The 21,813-nt window shown below is 38.3% G+C and overlaps 1 protein-coding gene across 1 annotated transcript in view; it reads right to left on the bottom strand.

The window, feature by feature from the left end:
- Window positions 1-21,813, bottom strand: part of LOC126473153 (phosphoinositide 3-kinase regulatory subunit 4) — a 200,054-nt gene that overhangs the window by 21,930 nt on the left and 156,311 nt on the right. Inside the window, exons 22-26 of the mRNA XM_050100014.1 lie at window positions 18,900-19,115; window positions 18,476-18,573; window positions 13,025-13,129; window positions 1,794-1,919; window positions 1,272-1,429 (exon numbers count right to left, since the gene is read on the bottom strand). Of these exons, the coding sequence (XP_049955971.1) occupies window positions 1,272-1,429; window positions 1,794-1,919; window positions 13,025-13,129; window positions 18,476-18,573; window positions 18,900-19,115 (703 nt within the window). The remainder of the gene's footprint in view (window positions 1-1,271; window positions 1,430-1,793; window positions 1,920-13,024; window positions 13,130-18,475; window positions 18,574-18,899; window positions 19,116-21,813) is intronic.

The following is a 21,813-nucleotide window of genomic DNA, read 5'->3' on the forward strand; positions in this document are numbered from 1 at the left end:
GAGTGTGACAGCATACAGTGCAATAAGCAGAAGTTAGGAGAGGTTCATATATCAAATAATTAGTGAACTTTTGATGAGTCCCTCATGGTACTTAAAACTTACAAGTCCAGCACATAGGGCCTACAAGAAAGGTTGCTGTTCAGTACTTAGATATGTTGTTGTTGTTGTTGTTGTTGTTGTGGTCTTCAGTCCGGAGACTGGTTTGATGCAGCTGTCCATGCTACTCTATCCTGTGCAAGCTTGATCATCTCCCTGTATCTACTGCAACCTACATCCTTCTGAATTTGCTTAGTGTAACTCGTCCTACCAACCAATCCCTTGTTCTAGTCAAGTTGAGCCACAAATTTCTCTTCTCCCCAATTCTATTCAATACCCCCTCATTAGTTATGTGATCTATCCATCTAATTTTCAGCATTCTTCTGCAGCACCACATTTCGAAAGCTTCTATTCTCTTCTTGTCCAAGCTATTTATTGTCCATGTTTCACTTCTATACATGGCTACACTCCATGAAAATACTTTCAGAAATGACTTCCTGACACTTAAATCTATACTCAGTGTTAACAAATTTCTCTTCTTCAGTAACGCTTTCCTTGCCATTGCAAGTCTACATTTTATATCCTCTCTACTTCAACTATCATCAGTTATTTTGCTCCCCAAATAGAAAAACTCATCTACTACTTTAAGTGTCTTATTTCCTAATCTAATTCCCTTAGCATCACCCGACTTAATTTGACTACATTCCATTATCCTCGTTTTGCTTTTGTTGATGTTCATCTTATATCCTCCTTTCAAGACACTATCCATTCCATTCAACTGCTCTTACAGACCCTTTGCTGTCTTTGACAAAATTACAGTGTCATCGTCGAACCACAAAGTTTTTATTTCTTCAACATGGATTTTGATTCCAACTCCGAATTTTCCTTTTGTTTCCTTTACTGCTTGCTCAATACACAGATCGAACAACATCGGGGATAGGCTACAACCCTGTCTCACTCCCTTCCCAACCTCTGCTTCCCTTTCATACTCCTTAATTCAGAGATGTAGCAGTGTACTCAGCTACCAGAGAAAACACATAAAACAATATGATACATCTTCATATTAATATTAATAAGCATATCATCCTCTTTCCTTCAAGTGGGAAAATATATATTTTCCCACGTGGAAGGTTTCCCTCTATTATATTCTTTCCTTCAAGTTTTATATGATGCTAACAGCACACTGTACATAATACATGAGACCAATCACTTTTCCAAGAACTATCAACACAAACCTGTGTGTGTGAGAGTGGTGGGGCACTGCTAGCCCACAACACAGCCTGACGAAACTGGGTCTCCAGATTCCAAAAAGATATCTCATTGTTGCCTTGCACAGCTGACATCACCCACGAGTGTTCCACAGGATGTCTGACTAGCCTGCGCACACGTGCCCCTGCTCAAAAAATGTTCATAACTATGCTTTACTTGTAACCTTTCAATGAAAATAACAAATAAACAATGAGAACTGAAATTCGCTAATTCAAATAGGAAGATTATGAAACAGTGTTTAATAAAGTAATATTCACATTTAAAAGCTGTTAGTGAAAATTATGTTTTTCCAAAATGCACAGTTTCAATACAATCGTATTAAGGAAAAAGTATAAAGTAAATCCACTAGTAGTTCCAAATCATACACAGCAGAATGAACTTATTATTTCTTCAAACACAACAGTACTTTTTACTACAATGTAAATGGTGAAACTGTGTAAACAAAAAATTTTCTATTTATTTATTACATAGCAGTCACCGAAACAAACCTGTAGGATGCAGTATTGATGTAATAGGCAGTTGGAATCGAAGGTCCCAACAGATATGAAATCCACTTGTTGTACCCAGTGTAAGCCAACTTTGTTTTGAATCCAGGCAGAAAGAAGTAATTACTCCTGCACGGGAACAAGAATTGGTACAATGTAAATAGATATAAATGACGACGCTGAAAATTAATTATAACAAAGTAAATGGAAGTAAAAGCATAGCTTGCTAGATTCTAGTCTTTCTTTCATTTCCCTTTTTCTTGCACATGTCTTTTTACATCACTCTTCTTTGTTTGCAGACCCTCAAATGGGCCAACCACACTTTCTGCAGAGTTTATTCACCACAGTTTCTGCAGTGATTTTTAGGATGGTGCATATTTGATATTGCATTTGCCTTGTACTTATGAGATGAGAATGTGCTTAATATGCCAACATAACCACGAATGTACATTTTTAAATTTGTTGCTGTCTAGATATTGTTTACATGAAGCGGAATGGTAAAATCAGTTATTATTCAATTAAAAATTGGGAAGTTTGAGGAGAACTACATAAACTACATACAGACTGATCTGCTGCAGTAATCACTGGATTCAGCATGTATTTGAATCACATATGTAATCTATGAAGTGAGTGCTTAAGATATTATTTTACCCCAAAAAACCACTCTCTCTCTCTCTCTCTCTCTCTCTCTCTCTCTCTCTCTCTCTCTCTCTGTGTGTGTGTATGTTTTTTTTTTTTTTTTTTTTTTTTTTTTTTTTTTTTTTTTTTTTTGCTCCATAGCACATACTCTGAAACTACAGTAGTTGTTTAAATTCTTTACCAGAAAAGTAATGTTCTTTCATCTGCTAGGCATTAGTAATGACCAATGGCCCATGCACATTGGTTGGAATTATTGGAGCAGTTGATATTTTGAGAAGTGACACTATAGCAAACTAGGAAAGTCTGTGGTCCACACAAGCAAAATGCTGTACATGTTGGTGAAGCACAGATGCTCAAAGGCTTCTTGCTATTGAGTATTTTGCCATATCACCTATTAACTGGTAGGTTACTACAGTCATTTTCACCATCCCCATACTTGCAACTCCACATGAATCTAAATGAAAAGCACAGGGAAAAGTTGAAAAATGAAACTGGCCATTCTTCCCCCCACCCCCTCCCCCTTCCCCTTCAAAAATCTTGACATTTGCCTAAATGGGTAAAGGAAACTAAGTGAAACCTATATCAGAATGAGCAGACTTGAACTCTGCTCCTCACAATTGTGAGTCCAGTGTGATAATTGCTAATTATTAAGTTACACCACTTTCCAACTAAAGTCACAACTTGAGATACTGTATATTTTCTCACTCAGCATCAGTGGTAATTAAAGTGCTTCCCTCCTTCACTATTAAAGGTGGCATTTTAATATGGTGTCTGGCAGGGCATTGCCCTATGGTCAGTACTGAGTAAGGTACTTTCAAGGATCATTTTAAACTGCATTCAGGATTCTGTGAACACACAACTGAGGAGAGAGCAGGTGGGTTTTAGAAAACATCAAAGCTGTGTGGACCTTATTAATACTCTCTGAATTATTCTGAACAAAGTGCGGAGTGGCAACACACCCTGTACCTTAACTTCATTAACTCTGAAAAGGCTTTCGACTGTGTCAATCGAAGAGTCATGTGGGATACACTTGCAAAATATGACATTCAAACAAAGTATTATCATCATCACAGAAATGTATGAAGACTATGAATGCCAAGTATCACATAATAGAGAACTAACAGAGCCTTTCCAAGTTAATTTGGAAGTACGACAAGGGTGTATCCCTTTGCCAACACTATTTCTTCTGGTGTTGGACCATGTGATGATGAGAGTGATTGGGGGACGGAAGAAAGGTGTGCAATGGTGTATGTGGGATAGGCTCAAAGATCTAGATTTCACAGACGACATATGCTTAATGGCACAATGATATGAAGACACTGAAGAGAAACTGGCCAGGTTACAGGGAGAGGCAGAAGTTGCAGGCCTCAAAATAAATGTTTGCAAAACCAAAGAAATGCGGATAAATTTGACCATCAGGAATAGGCTGGCCATTAATGGAGAGGACATAGAACAGGTCCAATCTTTCCTCTATCTTGGAAGTATAGTCACAACCACAGGAGGCACTGAGGAGGACATGAAGAGTCGCATCCGCAAAGAAAATGGTACGTTTGTACAACTGTACCCTGTTCGGAGAAATAGGAACATCTCAAAGAAGACCAAACTCCGGCTTTTCAATTGCAATGTGAAGGCAGTTCTGTTGTGACTAACCACACCAAAAACCAGCTCCCAGTTTTTATCAATCACTGTCTCCAGCGTACTTTAAATGTGAGATGGCCAGATATAATGACAAATGAAGATCTTTGGAGGGAGACAAATCAGCGACCAATCAATATACAAATCAATATACAAATCAAGGAAAGAAACTGGAACTGGATTGGGCATACATTGAGGAAACCAGATTGAGCTGTTGAAAGGGTGGCATTGGACTGGAACCCTCAAGGAATTAGAAAGTGTGGTCATCCCAAACAGACCCGGAAAAGGACGACCAAGAGAGAAGCTGCAGAGGATGGGAAAACATGGAGTGAAATGAAGAGACTTACTAGAAATCAGACCAGGTGGAGGAATTTCATCACGGCCATATGTCCCACAGGGAACGACAGGAACTAAGTCAAGCGAAGTAAGTCACTGAGCTGGGATACGTGTAAGTCAGTGTACTAATTTTTGTACTACATTTCAAAGGCTAATTGCAACATGTGACAATCGATTATTGGACAACAGTTGGGATGAGACAGAACATGCGGTGTGGCAATTCATCGTTGGACCATATGAGACAAGAACATTTTTTAATTACTTTTCCTCAGAATATCATTTTCCCAAATTTCTTTTGTCGCGTGACTGTTGATAAGAAGGATAATTGTGGCTTTGCGTATGACAATAATCTGGTAGGTAGATTTATTTTCGTATTTTGTACCCAATATTATCTTCAAATATGGCAAGCACGGGGAATCCTGATACAACTGGAGAGGTTTCATATACTCAAAGTCCTTAATCGTCGACACCAAACCCGAAACAGTCATCCGAGACATCACCTTTCTTAGGATCTTTTCCAAATGAAGAAACTCAGGTTTATTTGAAAGATTATCTCAACTCTTGTCTCATAAGCTTACAAGCCTGAATAATAATTTAAAGAATCAACTTACAAGATTAAACAATGACCTAAAAAAAGGGTGTTGTTAATCTAAATGACACTGTTAAGACAATGGAAAGGAAAACTCAGGCTATGCAGGAACAAATAGCAACCTTCCTTTTAAAAATTAATCAATTATGAAAGTCAACTGTTCTTGAAATTCAATCAGTAAACGATAAGGTTAATCATGTATGGTTGGTTGTGGAGAATGCTGAAGATGTGTTCACACTGAGTTAGTTAGAAGGAACTCTGAATTCAAAATTATGCATGAATATATAGAGCAGGAAAGTGAGTCCATCGAACAGAAACTAAAATAATGATCAAATTCATAGCCATACTGTGTGTTAATAATAAAAGTGAGACTTCGTCTGAAAATTTACAACAGCTAAACATCTGATGATGTGATATTGAAACAAATATGACATATCTGCAAATCGGCAGAAATTTTGCACCATTTTGTAACAATTTATCTCTTAAATACTTCTGGGCATTTTAAAATACATCCAGTGGACTACTTAATGGCAATATAAAGATATTTTTCCTCCAAACTTGCCTGATTCTGAAAAAATTAAACTAGCCAAACATTTCCTTGATTGTGAAGCACTGTCACGGGCTAATCAAAACATAAAGCCAGACATAACATTTAATGAATTTGAAAAGATGTTCTTGAATAAATTCTGGTCCGAAAGTAAACAGATGGGCATCAAAACAGAATATTTTAACGGTAGTAGGTACAGACCAGGTAATCTCTCGATGTAAGATTCTGTGACAAACAGTTATGTAATCTTGCTCGCCTGGACAAACCTTTTGATGATCTTATTCTTCTACCAGTGAGAGATCATTGGGGCCTTGTCTGTGGTCCCAATAATTCACTTGAGAATTTTTTAAAGATGTTCATAAACTTGACAAAGCTTTTGAGGAAGCAGACAGGGCTAATAACTCACATAACAACAGAAACAACAACTGCAATGGGGGTCATCTCAACACAACCAGAAAAATAAAAGGTAACAAAAGGAACCATAATACTTATAATAATAGTAATAATAATAACAGGAATGATAATAGTTAATAGTCATAACAGAAGGAACAGCAACTGGAATCACGAAAACCGTTAATATCTTCACTTGGTGTCTGTCAGGTGGAGGAGGTAAATAATTTTCATGACCAGACAATAAAAAATTCAGATCAAGAGGAGTGTGATTATGAGAGTGTATGTGATTATCCTGTTAATGCAACTAATTCTGAAAGTAAGTTTTGGGATGTTGCAATTAAACAGATGTATGGTGGTAAGAAATGTACTGTAACTCCTTATGAATCTGAAGAAGGTGTTTTAGTAAAATTATTTAACTCTGAATGTTCTGTGGAACACGTAGATGTTGAGAATAGTTACTTTGGTATTGGTATTTTAATGCACCCTGAGCAGGAGACTTTTGTAGCTAACTGTGATAGGGTGGGGAAGGCCTATCCTGAGTCAGTAGTGGTGGAAGTGTGAGAGACCCAGGTGAGTGGTGTCATTACTAATGATTTAGTAGTTGAAGCAGAAACTGATACACTTAATTTACAAGAGCTGGATGGTATGGTTTACGTTGAAGTAATTTATCATAACCAAACCAGTGATGAGGTTCAGGAGGTCAACTTATTCCAATGAACATTAGTGATATTTTGTGTGAATGCCAGGACATCAGGACACAGCATTTTGAAGTGAATAAGAGGATTACTGAACATTTCAGAGATGTTGGTAAGGATGAGTCAGATTTCAGTTCAGGTAGTCAGTTTATTGATCATTCTCAGTCAGATTTTATTTGCAACCCTAATGAGCACATCTATTCAAGTCCTACTTGTAAATCCAATCAAGCATTAGAAGTTATTCGTGGCATAAGCACACAGGTACCACAACACTTTGCCCTATACAGCTATCTAGTGATTATAAGAACCACTTGCAGAAAGATTTACATTTTGAGAATACCGAGGATGATTTGCTTAGAGAAAATAATATTAATGAACAGCACGATTTATGTGGTAGTCCATACATCAAAATCACATTTGGCGATTGGCATGGTTATTGTTTGATTTACACAGGTAGTGCAATTTCTATTATTTCTTAAAAGATCAGGGATAGAGTTAAACAGAATTCTGAGTACACTGAATTTCCTTTAATGGGAGTTAGGATTAAAGGTGCTACAGGTAAGTTTAGTAATGTTGTAAACAAACAAGTTTTAATAACATTTCATGTTGACAATGCAGTTTTTGAGCAAGGATGCTTGGTGGTCAGTGATCTGAATGAGGAGATATTGCTAAGCATGGAACTAGATACTGAAAAACAATGTAACATTTGACTGGGTAAAGATCAGAGTAAATTTTTCCAATACAAATACACATTTTTCTGGTTATACTATGTTACACTTAAGAACTGGAGACACAACTGCTAACAGAATATATGGTTTTGGCATTGAGGTAGAAAAAGGCTATATAGATGATGATGGTGATGATAATTATTTGTCAAGTAATGATACAACTGATAGGGATTTTGATCAGCGATTTTGATCAACTTGTTACTGAAAAGGTAAAAAATGCACAAAATCTTACCGGAGATGAAAAGTCAGAACTGGAAGAAGTGTTGCGACTCTATAAAGATATATTTAGTGAGAAACCAAGAAGAGTCAAGAACTATGCATGCAAGTTAAGGCTTAAAGAGCACCAGCCTTTCTTTATAAAACCATAGTCAGTTCCTACCCATAAAAAAACATTGTGGAGAGAGAGATGCAAAAGTAGAGGTTTACTGAAAGGAGTACTAGCCACTACAACAACCCTTTGATTGTTGTAACTAAGAAGGACGGTGGGGTCAGGCTCGTGCTTGATTCCTATAACCTAAATATATTTTTGGAAAGAGAAATTGATCACCCTGAGTCAATGGAAGAATTATGCAATAAATTTTCTGGTGTCAAGTGTTTAAAGCCTGAATTTGACCTCAGGTTTCCACCATATAACACTAGAATCAGAATTTAGGAAATATATTGCTTTCTTATTTTCTGGTAAAAGCTATCAGTATTGTGTAGTACCTTTTGGTCTGAATGTATCTGCAGCAGAGATTATTAAAGCCTTAGATCTCGTGCTGAGAAGTGAAATGCATTCAAAACTGGTAATTTATGTTGTTGACATACTCATAACAAGCAACACCTAGGACAAGTATGTGAACACAATCAAAGAGGCAGGTAATAAGTTAAAGCAGGGAGGTATGACACGTAAGTTAGATAAGTGTTAAGTTTGGTGCAAGAACTTTGAACTTTTTACGACACACTAATTGCAAAGAAGGAATCTTACCCCCGACCCAAGTGATATTAAAGCTACTGCTAAATTTCCTAAACCTAGTAATAAGAAGGAATGGAGGTCATTTTTTGGTCTATGCAATTTCTTCACAAATACATTAGGACTACTTTAAATTCCCCTAGTTCACATTACCTTTCAAAAAAAACACAATATGGGAATGGTCAGCTGACTGCCGGTTAGGTTTTGATGAGATTAAGAAACAACTTTGCAACAGTGAAATTCTACATAGCCCTGATCTTACTTTACCATTTTGCCTTATGACTGGTGGTAGTATCTATGGTTTAGATGCTTATTTATTCCAGCAAAAGGAGGTAGATGGACAGGTCAAGCAGTGTGCAATCAGCTTTGCAAGCCGTAGTTTATTAAAAGAAGAGAGAAGATATACTGTAACAGATAAAGAACTACTTGCCATTGTGTGGGGATTCAAAAGAGTTTAGAAGTTATTTAACTGGACACAAGGTCATTGTTTTTACTGATCATGCAGTTTTATCAAATTTGCAAGAATGTAAACTTTATCATAACAGAATAACACATTGGGCCTTATTCTTGCAACAGTTTGATTATGTTATTTTATATATTAAGGGTGAGCAGAACTGTGTTTGCAGATGCACTATCTAGATTGCCAATAGGGAATGTGCAGGAAAATGTTGGAATACAGAATGATAAGAACTTCGGAATCATGTTCATTAATTGTATAAAAGGTGGAAAAAAATAATTAAGATATGTGAAGAGCTTAGGAGACATCAAAATCAGGATGAAGACCTTAAGTCAGTAAAGAGCTTACTTGAAAAAAATGGGTATGGGAAAGTTGCACAATACTACTAGGTATACGTGGGGATTCTGTTTGAAAGACACCCACCTGATTCTGATCAGCGAAATTATGCTGGCGTAACAACACATTGATTTACTTATTAAGTTTGTCAATGAAAATTTTGGACATTGTGGCAGTAGGAAGTACACCCAGAAGTTGCAGGAGAATTTTTATTTTAGTAATATATCTAGAAGAGTGAATTCTTATATTGCATCTTGTGACAGATGTCAGAGGGTAAAGGTGACAAATCATCAAAGTCATAAAGGATTCCGACATAGCATTATTCCTAAAGGTAAGTCTGAGCTCATTGGAGTCAATTTCTGTTTTATTTATTTAATATTTATTAATATTTACCTTTACTGGCATTCTTTATTAATATTTACCTTTACTGGAATTCTTTATTAATATTTAGCCTTTATTAATATTTAATATTTATTAATATTTACTCTATGAACTTGCTCAATTATGTATGATGTTTAACTCTACTGGACTGGACACATATATACACTTGGCTCTTTCTTGTTTTCTTGTATGTGATGATTCTCATGTCTTTCTTGAATTTCTCCTTTTTTCTGGCTCTGGTGCAGGAAGCTCTTGACATTTCAAACACATTGTGTGTGGTTGATGAACTTGGGTGTTTGTTCACCAATACTGTTCTGTATAGCAGAAATGTACTTTAGGGAGATGTGATTTTGAGTTAATTTCTGCTGTGATGTTCTTCAAATAAATTGATAATGATATATGGAACTGATTGTTCTGTATACATATGTACATGCTTTTGTCCTATTTGACTCCTGGTATCATGTCTTTCAATTTTGACTTTTATGTTTGTATCTCATGCTATGTATTATGATTGTGACAGTGGTCTGTAACTGGATGTTCCACCTTACTGTTTTTGATCTCTAGAATTTTGGTTTTCTTCTTATGTAAACACACAGACTATTTAAGTTTCTTTTCAATTTTCAGCAGCATGTTAGGGTTAGTTTGTTTAATGTTCACATTGTATTAGCATGTCTATCTTATGTTATAAAGCCTATTGTGCTAGTTTGTTTTTATGCTACTGTTCGTTGCTGTATGGCAACACCTACATCGCCTTCATTGATGTGGGGGGTGGTATTCAGGCAAATATATGGGGAATCTGTCATCTGTTTTTCTTCATTACTAACATGATGGAAGTTTCCTTCTATCTTTTATACTATGTCATCCACGTGATGATCACCCAACCAATTTGCCTCTTTTCCATATGCATATGTTTCTATTGCTGAAATCCTTCTAATCATCTGTGTCATACTTTGACTTCAACATGACATTTCAGGAATGGTCCACAAAGCAAATCTGCAACTTGATTACCTTTGAATTGTACATTTTTATCTGATTTTTCATGACACATTTAGACAAAGTGCTAGTACTTAAAGTTTCATTTATTTTGTGAATACTCTCTGTGATGATTTTTCTTGTTTAACTACGTAACTGATTAATTATACGCTAACTAAATGTTACCCACACTTTTTGTACCATAATATATAAGAACTTACTGGATTCCAAGTACTATATGGAAAATCTGGAATTTAAAGTTAAGTTTACTGCTATGACATACAGCTTTTCTTCTAAAAATATATATTTTGAAAGAGACTTCAAGACGACACTGTGATGCTGTGTATTCTGGGATGCAGACTGAAGATGATCATACTTACATTGAGACTGTAATTCTGATCTAAACACTTTATACTTAGTCATTACACATGATTATTGATCTTACACTTACATACATTGTTGGCTTAGAGCCACACTTAAGATGGTAAGTATGTTTCATGCTGAGCAGCATTTTGTCTCACAGAAATTTTCAGTTTTGGACTGTTGTGAGGTTGATGCTGATCTAACTGTTTGCTTTCACTTTAGACTTGTCTGTTGCCTTTGAAATTCTGTACATACAGGAGGAGGAAAACTATCCAATGTTAGCATATTAATGTTATGTATAATATGGTGATTATTCTTCTCTAAGTCAATATCTTGAACTGTTACTTATATATTATTTGTATTACATATATTGTCTAGTTCTGTGGTGAAATTACCCATCTTAGGAACTACAATCAGAAGTGAAAAACGAGTTAAATAGAAAATTGCTATCATAAATAAACATAAATGACAGAAACTTTTGTTTATTTTATGTGATGTCATCCATTAGGATGGAAACTTGTACAGTGTGTAGTTTCAGGTACTGAAAAGACAGTTTTACCCAAACTGCCACATTGGACTGTACAGAGTGGAGAACCCACCAGAATAAATACCTTACAGAAGAAAATGAAATTTCAAAACTTTGTTTTGATTTACACCTTGGGAGTATCTCATTTAAGCTTTTCGGATGTTTTGATGTAATTCATACCTCATACCACTGTAAATTTTTATATTTCAAATTGTTTGTTTCTAAAGTGTTACACACTATTAATGCTATACCTTTATAATTTCATATGTTTTGGGTGTTATACATATAGATTTTCTGTTATATGATGTAATGTTTTTGGTGCTTTACACCACCTGTATCTCACTATTTTTGATATTTACACCTGTATTCAATAGTATACCTTGAGGTACCATTTCACTAACCTTTGGTTAGTAAAACTCTTCAGGGGGTATTGACTATGTTCCCCTCCCAATCTGAAATTCCTTCCTCACATAAACATCCTCTGAAGAGGTCATTTTTGCTCAAATTTTTAACTTTCTGAGCTTTATATTTTTATGTCTACACCCAGTTCCAGAAGTAAACTGACCCTTAAAAAATTAGTACAAATGAGTTTATTGTCCCAGATTAAATTTGACATTAATGTATTACCCAATGTATATTAGCAACTAAAGGGAATAAGCCGTTTGTTAATAACCCAACTTTGAAATTCTGTGTTATGAATGGTGCAGTTATGTTGCATCACATAAATTTATCTCTCCCCTATTTCTGAAAAGCTACGATGTTTATTCATTACTATAATCTAAAATGATAGCTATACTTAAGAGCAAACAGGAATACTGTTAGTAATATCTTATTAAAGTAATTGGGTTGTAATTAACTAAAATATAATTTGTGTTATTGTACTTCATATTCTTTGGAATTAAAAGGGCAACACATGACCCTTTTTGTGATACATGTAACCAAAATTATCTCGCGACCTTTAATTGTTTTTTGTAAATCTCAGATTCAATAATGCAATCAATTGTTTAGTTTTATATAAAAGGAAGTGGTGCATCAGTCACATGGTCCACCTGTCTGCATTATTGTCTTTCGGAAGCTGTCTGTGAGAACATCTTTCAGAGGCTGTCAGACAGCCAATGTTTGTTCCACCTATGTACTTGATTATCAGTTACAATATATGACAAGCAAAGTATCAGACTCTGTGTTTTATGTCAAAATTAATAATACAGCGATGCAAGGATTGAGGACTTTCTGAAGCACCAATCCTGGAGGATATCGAAGTTGAATATCTCATCATATGGAGCAGCTAAGATATCACGTGAACTTTTATTAAATGTGATTATAATTTTCTGGTTTCACTTGTCATCATACTTGTGAATGGTGGAGGTCCAAATTATTAAGTTGCTACAATGGTATGACTGAAAATTCACTATTACCACTATCCAATTATAGTCAGAACGTGAGATACTGTATATTTTTCTCACTCAGCATCAGAGGTAATTAAAGTGCTTCCTTCCTCTCACTATTAACGGTGGTATTTTAATTGGCAATGCTGACAACATACAGTTCAGAAATATGTCCAGCCTTGCCAAATATAAACACACAACAGGAAGTACTCCCAATTTCACACAGTTTTAAACTAACTTATGTATGTAAGTATTTATAAAAAAAATTCCAGTTATTATGTATCTTTGTGTTACTGATACCTTTATTAAGATTGTTATCTAGCTTCCAAGCATTTCCAGGAGCTCGCAAGTCCCAACCCACAATGGAACCATACATGGTTGCATATACCAATACAGACTGAGAACCTGCAAAGTAGCAATAAGTTAGTAAACAGTAGCTATGAGGAAAAGAAAAATAATTATTATTTTCTAAATTAAAACTTTTCACCAACTTAAGTGGTGAGGGTTTCAATGAACTCAATGTCAAAAAATCGTTTCCCCTAATTCTGGGTTGGAACAAAATTACTCTGCCACCTACCCAGCTGCAACATATCTCAAGAAAATGTTGGCAACATATGTGGGGAAGTGTGCACACCACATCCGCAACTCGTGTGGAGGTCAATTCTATGAATGGACTGAAGGGATGGCGATGGGTAGCCCCTTGTCACCAGTAGTGGCCAACCTCTTCATGGAGAAGTTTGAGGATGAGGTTCTTACAACTGCCACTTACCAGCCAACATGCTTCCTGAGATACGTTGATGACACATTTGTCATTTGGCCCCACGGTCGCGAAAAACTGGAAGACTTCCTGAACCACCAGAACTCAAGGCATCCGAATATTAAATTCACCATGGAGCTAGAAAAGGACGGTCAGCTTCTGTTTCTGGATGTCCTGGTGAAGAAGAAGGCGGATGGTATCTTCAGCCACAGTGTGTACCGAAAGCCAACACACACAGACTTATATATACAGGCCGACAGCGGCCACCACCCAGCACAAAAGACCGGGGTGCTTAGAACACTCGTACACCGAGCCAAGACACTGTCTGACTCTGACAGCCTGGCAGGGGAACTTGAACATCTTCAAAAAGTGTTTGCTAACAACGGATTCTCATCCAGAGACATCCGCAGAGCTCTACATCCTGCCAGACGTCAGGATACACCGGAGAACGAGCAAGAAGAAGAAATCAAGAAGCTGGCATTTTTACCGTATTCCGAGCCTGTTTCTGCCAAGATCAGCAGAATACTAATGAAGCATAACATCAAGAGTGTCTTCTGCCCACCTAGCAAAATCAGGGCTTTACTTGGAACAGTCAAAGATGACCTGGGATTAAGGAAGCCTGTCATTTACAATATTCCTTGTGAATGCGGTATGTCCTACATTGGCCAAACGACTAGAACGGTGGAAATCAGATGTGAGGAACACCAGCGACATACCAGGCTAAGACAGGCCACAAAAGCAGCAATAGCTGAACACTGCCTAGAGTTGGAACATTCCATGGATTATGAGAACACCAAGGTCATGGTCCAGACCCCCAGGTTCTGGGATAGTGTCATCACTGAATCTATAGAGATAAAGATGGCACAAAACCTGATTAACCGGGAAGCAGGATACCAGCTAAGCAATGCGTGGAACCCGGCATTTGAACTGCTGAAGCAATACCGGAGAAAATATGTTTCCAACACCAACAACGAGCCTCAGACATCTGCACACTGTGGGCACGAACCAAGAAGGGATCACCAGGAAGCCTCCGCTGCAGTCGGAGGCGGCCAGAGTGGACGCGGACGGAATAGGGAATGTCCAGAGTAGCAGGGTAGCGCCACTCGCGGGCGCGGACCAAAAAGGGAACACCAGGAGGAAACCACCGCAGACGGACGCGGCCAGAGCGGGCGCGGACGGAATAGGGAACGTCCAGAGTGGCAGGGGAGCGTAACTCGCGGGCACGGACCGAAAAGGGAACACCAGGAGGCCACCACCGCAGATGGAGGCGGCCAGAGCGAGTGCGGACGGAATAGGGAACGTCCAGAGTGGCAGGGGAGCGTAACTTGCAGACGCGGACCGAAAAGGGAACACCAGGAGGCCACCACCGCAGATGGAGGCGGCCAGAGCGGGCGCGGACGGAATAGGGAACATCCAGAGTGGCAGGGGAACGCCACTCACGGGCGTGGACCGAGAAGGCAACACCAGGAGGCTACGACCGCAGTTGGAGGTGGCCAGAGTGGGCGAGGACGGAATAGGGAACACGTAGAGCGGCAGGATAGCGCGACTCACGGGCGCGGACCAACTAGGGAACGGCAAACAGAACACCAGGCACCAGGCAGGCATAAATATGCGACCTGGTCCAGCAAGCAGCCAGTCTCAGGTCACACCTGATGAAGATGTCAAGTAATGACGTCGAAATATCGTGTTTGGAAGACGCTGATACCCGGCAGAAAACCCGATTTCCACGAGATGTCATCAAATCGCCGGGAAAGTCTAATAAATTACTACGTAATTAATGGCATTCACAATATGAGCGGCCCTGCTATTTATCAATGCTACCATGTAGATATTAAGCTGACAATAAAAGAAAGACAGCAGCTATTTGCTATAACTGTAAAAGAGTCAGCCTTTTTTCTTTTTCTTTTTTCTTTTTTTCTCTGAGTATTAGATATACTGGTTATTCATCAACTATTGTGAACCTGGCAATGCTTCATAATTGCTAAATATGTATCAGAATTGGATACACGTCCTAATATCCTTCTTCCCACTTTCTATCCCTCTCCTTCCCCCCCCCCCCCCCCCCCTTCCTACCTTTGTCCATCTCCTTCTCCTCCCCTCTATCTCTGTCAATAGCCTTCCACCTGCTCCATGTACATCTCTTATCCCACAGTCACACTATTCATCTCCTCCTCCCCCATCTCTTCGTCCATATCCTCCTTCCCCTTCTTTATACCCATTTCCTTCCCACTTCTCTATCTCCTGCACTCACTCTCTCTTACCTCATTTATTGTTATTGCAAACAGAACCTTGACTGAGAATAGAAGTCAAAATGAATGACCAGTTGGAATCATTAGCATGTGGGATATGAAAGAGACCTTTCCAGCTGCTGGATCTGTGAGGATAGTAGCTATAATGACAGTATTTCACATGGTTTTAATCTATGAACAGGCAGGATTATAAAGTTAGTCATAAACACAACTATCAGGTTGTAACTTCCTGGCAGATTAAAACTGTGTGCCCGACCGAGACTCGAACTCGGGACCTTTGCCTTTCGCGGGCAAGTGCTCTACCAACTGAGCTACCGAAGCACGACTCACGCCCGGTACTCACAGCTTTACTTCTGCCAGTACCTCGTCTCCTACCTTCCAAACTTTACAGAAGCTCTCCTGCGAACCTTGCAGAACTGGCACTCCTGAAAGAAAGGATATTGCGGAGACATGGCTTAGCCACAGCCTGGGGGATGTTTCCAGAATGAGATTTTCACTCTGCAGCGGAGTGTACGCTGATATGAAACTTCCTGGCAGATTAAAACTGTGTGCCCGAGCAAGACTCGAACTCGGGACCTTTGCCTTTCGCGGGCAAGTGCTCTACCAACTGAGCTACCGAAGCACGACTCACGCCCGGTACTCACAGCTTTACTTCTGCCAGTACCTTGTCTCCTACCTTCCAAACTTTACAGAGGCTCTCCTGCGAACCTTGCAGAACTAGCACTCCTGAAAGAAAGGATATTGCGGAGACATGGCTTAGCCACAGCCTGGGGGATGTTTCCAGAACGAGATTTTCACTCTGCAGCGGAGTGTACGCTGATATGAAACTTCCTGGCAGATTAAAACTGAGTCGTGCTTCGGTAGCTCAGTTGGTAGAGCACTTGCCCGCGAAAGGCAAAGGTCCCGAGTTCGAGTCTCGGTCGGGCACACAGTTTTAATCTGCCAGGAAGTTTCATATCAGCGTACACTCCGCTGCAGAGTGAAAATCTCATTCTGGAAACATCCCCCAGGCTGTGGCTAAGCCATGTCTCTGCAATATCCTTTCTTTCAGGAGTGCTAGTTCTGCAAGGTTCGCAGGAGAGCTTCTGTAAAGTTTGGAAGGTAGGAGACGAGGTACTGGCAGAAGTAAAGCTGTGAGTACCGGGCGTGAGTCGTGCTTCGGTAGCTCAGTTGGTAGAGCACTTGCCCGCGAAAGGCAAAGGTCCCGCGTTCGAGTCTCGGTCGGGCACACAGTTTTAATCTGCCAGGAAGTTTCATATCAGCGTACACTCCGCTGCAGAGTGAAAATCTCATTCTGGGAACTATCAGGTTTTCTGTTAAAAAAAGGAGAACAAACCCGCACATGTTCACAGCACAGCTTAGCATGTTCTTTCTTGCAGCCAGTTTAAAAGAAAGTGTTTATTGTAATTCTTATTCGATTTGCCTCCAAATGTCTGTCTACAATCTTTGCCAGTCTCATTGACTCAACAGTCATGTAGATAGTCTGTGTTGTGTGGATGCCGACTGATATTTCAACACTCACTGAGACAGCAGCACTGTCAAACCGACTGTCACATTTCTTTCATTAAGATTTTCATATCAAAATTCCATCAAAGTTTCCAACTTTTCCTGTGGATTTTCCAAACATTTTCTCTCATACATACCTTGTCCTGGTAATTATAAACCATACAGATTTATTTATTCATCCTTAGACCATTCAGTACAACAGTATCAGACATGTCAGATTCATTATAAAAATAATATATACATATCTAAAATTTAAACAAAGTAGGATGTTTGGCTTGGTGGCTCAACTGGGTAAGTGGCACATTACAAATTCGAAGGTCACGGGTTCATTCCGGAAACTACAAGGTTTTTTCACATACTTATCACTTCTTTCTTCTCTGGCAGCGATTTGTTAACATGAAAAATGAAAAGCTGCAGTGCGATGTGAAAAACCCTCGATCCCTTCTCCTTTTGGTCAGTTCAAAGGTTGGAGGAAGGCAAGACCATACCATCTCCAAAAGGACAAAAAGTAAAGAACAGTGGTTTCAAACCAATCTTTGGGTTTTCTCAATACCACAAAGTTTATGATCACTCACACAAATAGTGACATGGAGACCAGTGGAACAAACAAGCAATTATATGTGGTTGCTCATGACAAAGTTCATATAGTGAACAGCTGACCAGAAGTGTGATAAATGCATCCAGAGTGTAGTCCAAATAAAGAAACAAAGAGGCAAAGTCAAGTTCAGAACAATCAAACACAAGTTTCATATTATAAATGAGAGAGACTGACAAGTAGCTAGTTGTATTATTTATCAGCAGAAAATTGTCAGCAACTACACCCATCTCTCATGTCAGCTGAGCTTTCCAACCTTACAAAGGACTGCGTATCAACCTGAAGGCTACAGAGGCTAAGGATCTCTGAGAGTCTCTTTCGATACTGAGGCTGGGTAGAGAATCTGAATCACTGTCAGATACAAAAGTGTTAATAACAGTTTCACTTTTATCGAGTATTATCTACTGTTACTTTGCACATCCCAGAGTCATATGTAAACATTGCACTCATAAGAATGTAAAGCAACAACAAAATTTAATAAATGGTGGAAAACAGAAAGATATTGTCAGGTATATTGGACATAACATAAATTTCAAAACAAATATAGAAACAAAAAACTAGTGGAATGTTTAATTGGCAATTAGAAGTTTCCATATCAATATCACTATTAGAAAGTTCAATATAAAAATTCTAAAAGAACAAACCTGAATCAAAGTAATTCATATCAACAGCACAGCCATCTTCTTGTAAATCAAGCTGCCGAGACTGCAGCACAGTCATCTTGTTGCTATTAGGTTCAACCCTACAAGATAAAAGAATTAAAATTATTGTAGTGAAATACTTATCCAGAATCTTACAAACAAAATGAAACCCAAGTTTTTCACAATTCTGAAAATTATACTATTATGAAGCAATTTTAAAACTGTAAAAAATTTAGTGTTCATTTTTAGCAGTCAAGTCAGTAGCCACATAATTGATGATAAAACTGGTAAATATATGAACACAAATAAAATTATTAAATTTCTTCCTTACAGGATTAACGCATATTATTCACAAAAATATCAACATCTGTTGTTAACCATTAGCCACCAATAGTAGCTAAAAAATCATTAGTAAAGTAATGCATACCTTAAGACAAAAATTGCACCAGTTTGTGAAGCAGATCCTAAAGACTGATTGCCCTCACATACAGTGAGACCGACAAGGGGGCCTGCTTGTCTATTGTAAACTTGCCGTGAGCGATTAGCAATATTTCGACCTTCCATTTTGCCACAGTCCCAAAGACGAATGTAGCCATCTGCTGAACAACTTGCAAACAGTGTAGTCTCTGGTATCGAGACCAACCTGTGAATAAGAGTACAAAATAGACACATCTGCAAATTGTGAATCATAACACAGAGATAGGAGGTGACTTACATTTCACTGCCACAGTTCAGTCTTCAGATGGACAACTTAACTATATACATAGCCAATGTCAGTGTAGTTCATACTGTTATTGTCTGCTCATTATATTTTCCTTATATGTTCTGCTGTACATTTGGAGATGTTTGACAGAGATGTAATACCAAAATTTCAAAAGCCGAATAAAAACCTCTACAGAAAATGACATCCATTAAACTTTAAATGTTACTGTTGTAATGAACTCATCATACACATTTTGCCACTTGGATAAGGATACTAACCCCAAGATAAATGTACCCTTGGCATGAAATTCTCTAGAACAGCATGTTTGCAACAAGCTACATTACTATCAAGAACTGCTTTGTGAAAGCTAGGTTTCAGGTTGGAAAATGAAAAAGAAGCTGACATTGGGTTTCTCACAAAACAGAAAAGTTCAGTTGACGATGATGTTTGGTTTGTGGAGCGCTCAACTGCACGGCCATCAGCAATTATACAAAGTCCAAATTTTTACACAGTCCAATTTTTCTACACAGTCCAATCTAGCCACCGTCATGAATGATAATGATAATGAAATGATGAGGACAACACAAACACCCAGTCCCCGGGCAGAGAAAATCCCTAACCCAGCCGGGAATTGAACCCGTGACCCCATGATCCAGTCAGCAATGCTAGCCACTAGACCACAAGCTACGGACGGCAAGTCCAGTACTCACATTTCAAGATTATGTTAACTGACAACAGTGTGCTGATTTACAAAGATGATAAAGAGTGTTTTGGTTTATGAGTATAAGACAGTGATATTGAAGAGAATATTATAGATGGTTGTTTTGGTGATGAATTAATATACTTTCCACAAAGAACCAAGTAGGTTTAAATATGCTAGACAGAGAATAGTCTTCCTTCGATTTTCAAAGTATACTGATCAGTCAGTTTTTGATGAAATAAGCTTGAAATATACTTTAAAATCCCAAAGCACACAAAAAAGAGGGCTGCTAGATTTCTTAAAGTAAGTGCATAATTATAAATACCTGTTTTTAGATAATTACATTATAACTTGTTATATTATTTCCTAATTCTGCATGTATTTGATATCCTGCCTCTTTTCTTAAACCTCTATAAAGTGAGTAGTGTGCAGGTTAAATACTGATTAAGGGAAACCTCAGTAAGTGAGAGAAGACATTTCTGAACCTTTGTAATGGAGAAACCAAATGAATGAGAAATTTCTACAATCGATAAAAAAATCTTGGATCCTTGATTATGATTTAGCAAAAGGGAAGCACAGGGAAGGAAATCACACCTTCCTTTTCAAAGGAACCATCTCAACATCTCCCTTAGGCGATTTCAAGAAGCTATGCCAAATATACATGAATGGCTATACAAGGATTTGAACTGTCATCCTTCTGAATGGAAGCCTAAGATTGTTATTGATCATGTAAGGACCCTAGTGACGCTGGATACACAAATCATGATCAGAGTACTTGCAGATGAGGTTAAAATCAGTACTGGATTCATTCATTCCATTTTAACAGAATACTTCGGCCTCAGGAGGATTTTAGAAACATTTATGCCAAAGTTGCTAACATCTACTGGGCAGATACAATTTCGTTCGGAGATCACACAATACATGCTAGACACTGTGAAATTAATCCCAACTTTCTTAACACTGTTATCACTGGTGATGAGTCCTGGGTTTATGGATACAACCCACAAACAAAGTTCTAGTCATCACAATGGAAGCATTCGTCATTCCTGAGACCCAAAAAAATAATACAGGTCCACAGCAATGTGTAAGACATGCTGACCATCTTTTTTTGACTCCAAAGGCTTGGTCGATGCCAATCAGGAGTACTACCAAGAGGCTCTATGTTGCCTTCACAAAGCAGTGAGACAGAAATGGTCAGACTTGTGGGCAGCAGTCAGTTGGCACCTCCACGAAGATAATGCACCTGCTACTCGTTCTCAATTAATTCAGACTTTTTTGGCCAAGCACAACACGGCTGTGGTTCATCAGCCCTCCTATTCCCCTGACCTAGCACCAAGGGATTTCCAAAACTGAAAAGGGGCCAGATTTCAGAGCAGGGAAGATGTTATGCAGAATTTGATGGAGCAGCGGCATACCATACCAAAAGAGGTTTCCAACTATGCTTTCATCAGAGGCAGCGGCATTCGGAGAGGTGTGTAGAAGCTAAAGGGGACAACTCTGAAGGTGACTAGTATCAAACAATTGTATGTGAATAAAGATTGACTTTATAAATCACAGCTGGATACTTTCTGAACAGCCCTTGTATTATTCCATTATACTAGATTTTTGAAGATACAGCAAAATATGGAGGATTTCTTTTGTAGACCAGCTGATAAGACGGTAAGAGAAAAAAAAGATGGTTATGAGATAAAAAGAAAAATCATCAAAATGGGCACTGTTAGAATTAGTAGACTGTGAAGGACAAGAAGAAGAAGAAGAAGAAGATGATGATGATGATGATGATGATGAAACAGCCATAAAATTATAAAAAAGAAAAAGTGAAGAAATAGAATAAAATGGCAGAAATTTATAGGAGAGGAGAGAGGGGCAGGTGCTGTTTGACAGGAAATTGGCTCAAAGGTAGCTGGGTTGTATAGAGAATAGTCAATACTATGGTCC

The sequence above is a fragment of the Schistocerca serialis genome, chromosome 4 (assembly GCF_023864345.2).
Source record: "Schistocerca serialis cubense isolate TAMUIC-IGC-003099 chromosome 4, iqSchSeri2.2, whole genome shotgun sequence".
Taxonomy (NCBI): Eukaryota; Metazoa; Arthropoda; class Insecta; order Orthoptera; family Acrididae; genus Schistocerca; species Schistocerca serialis.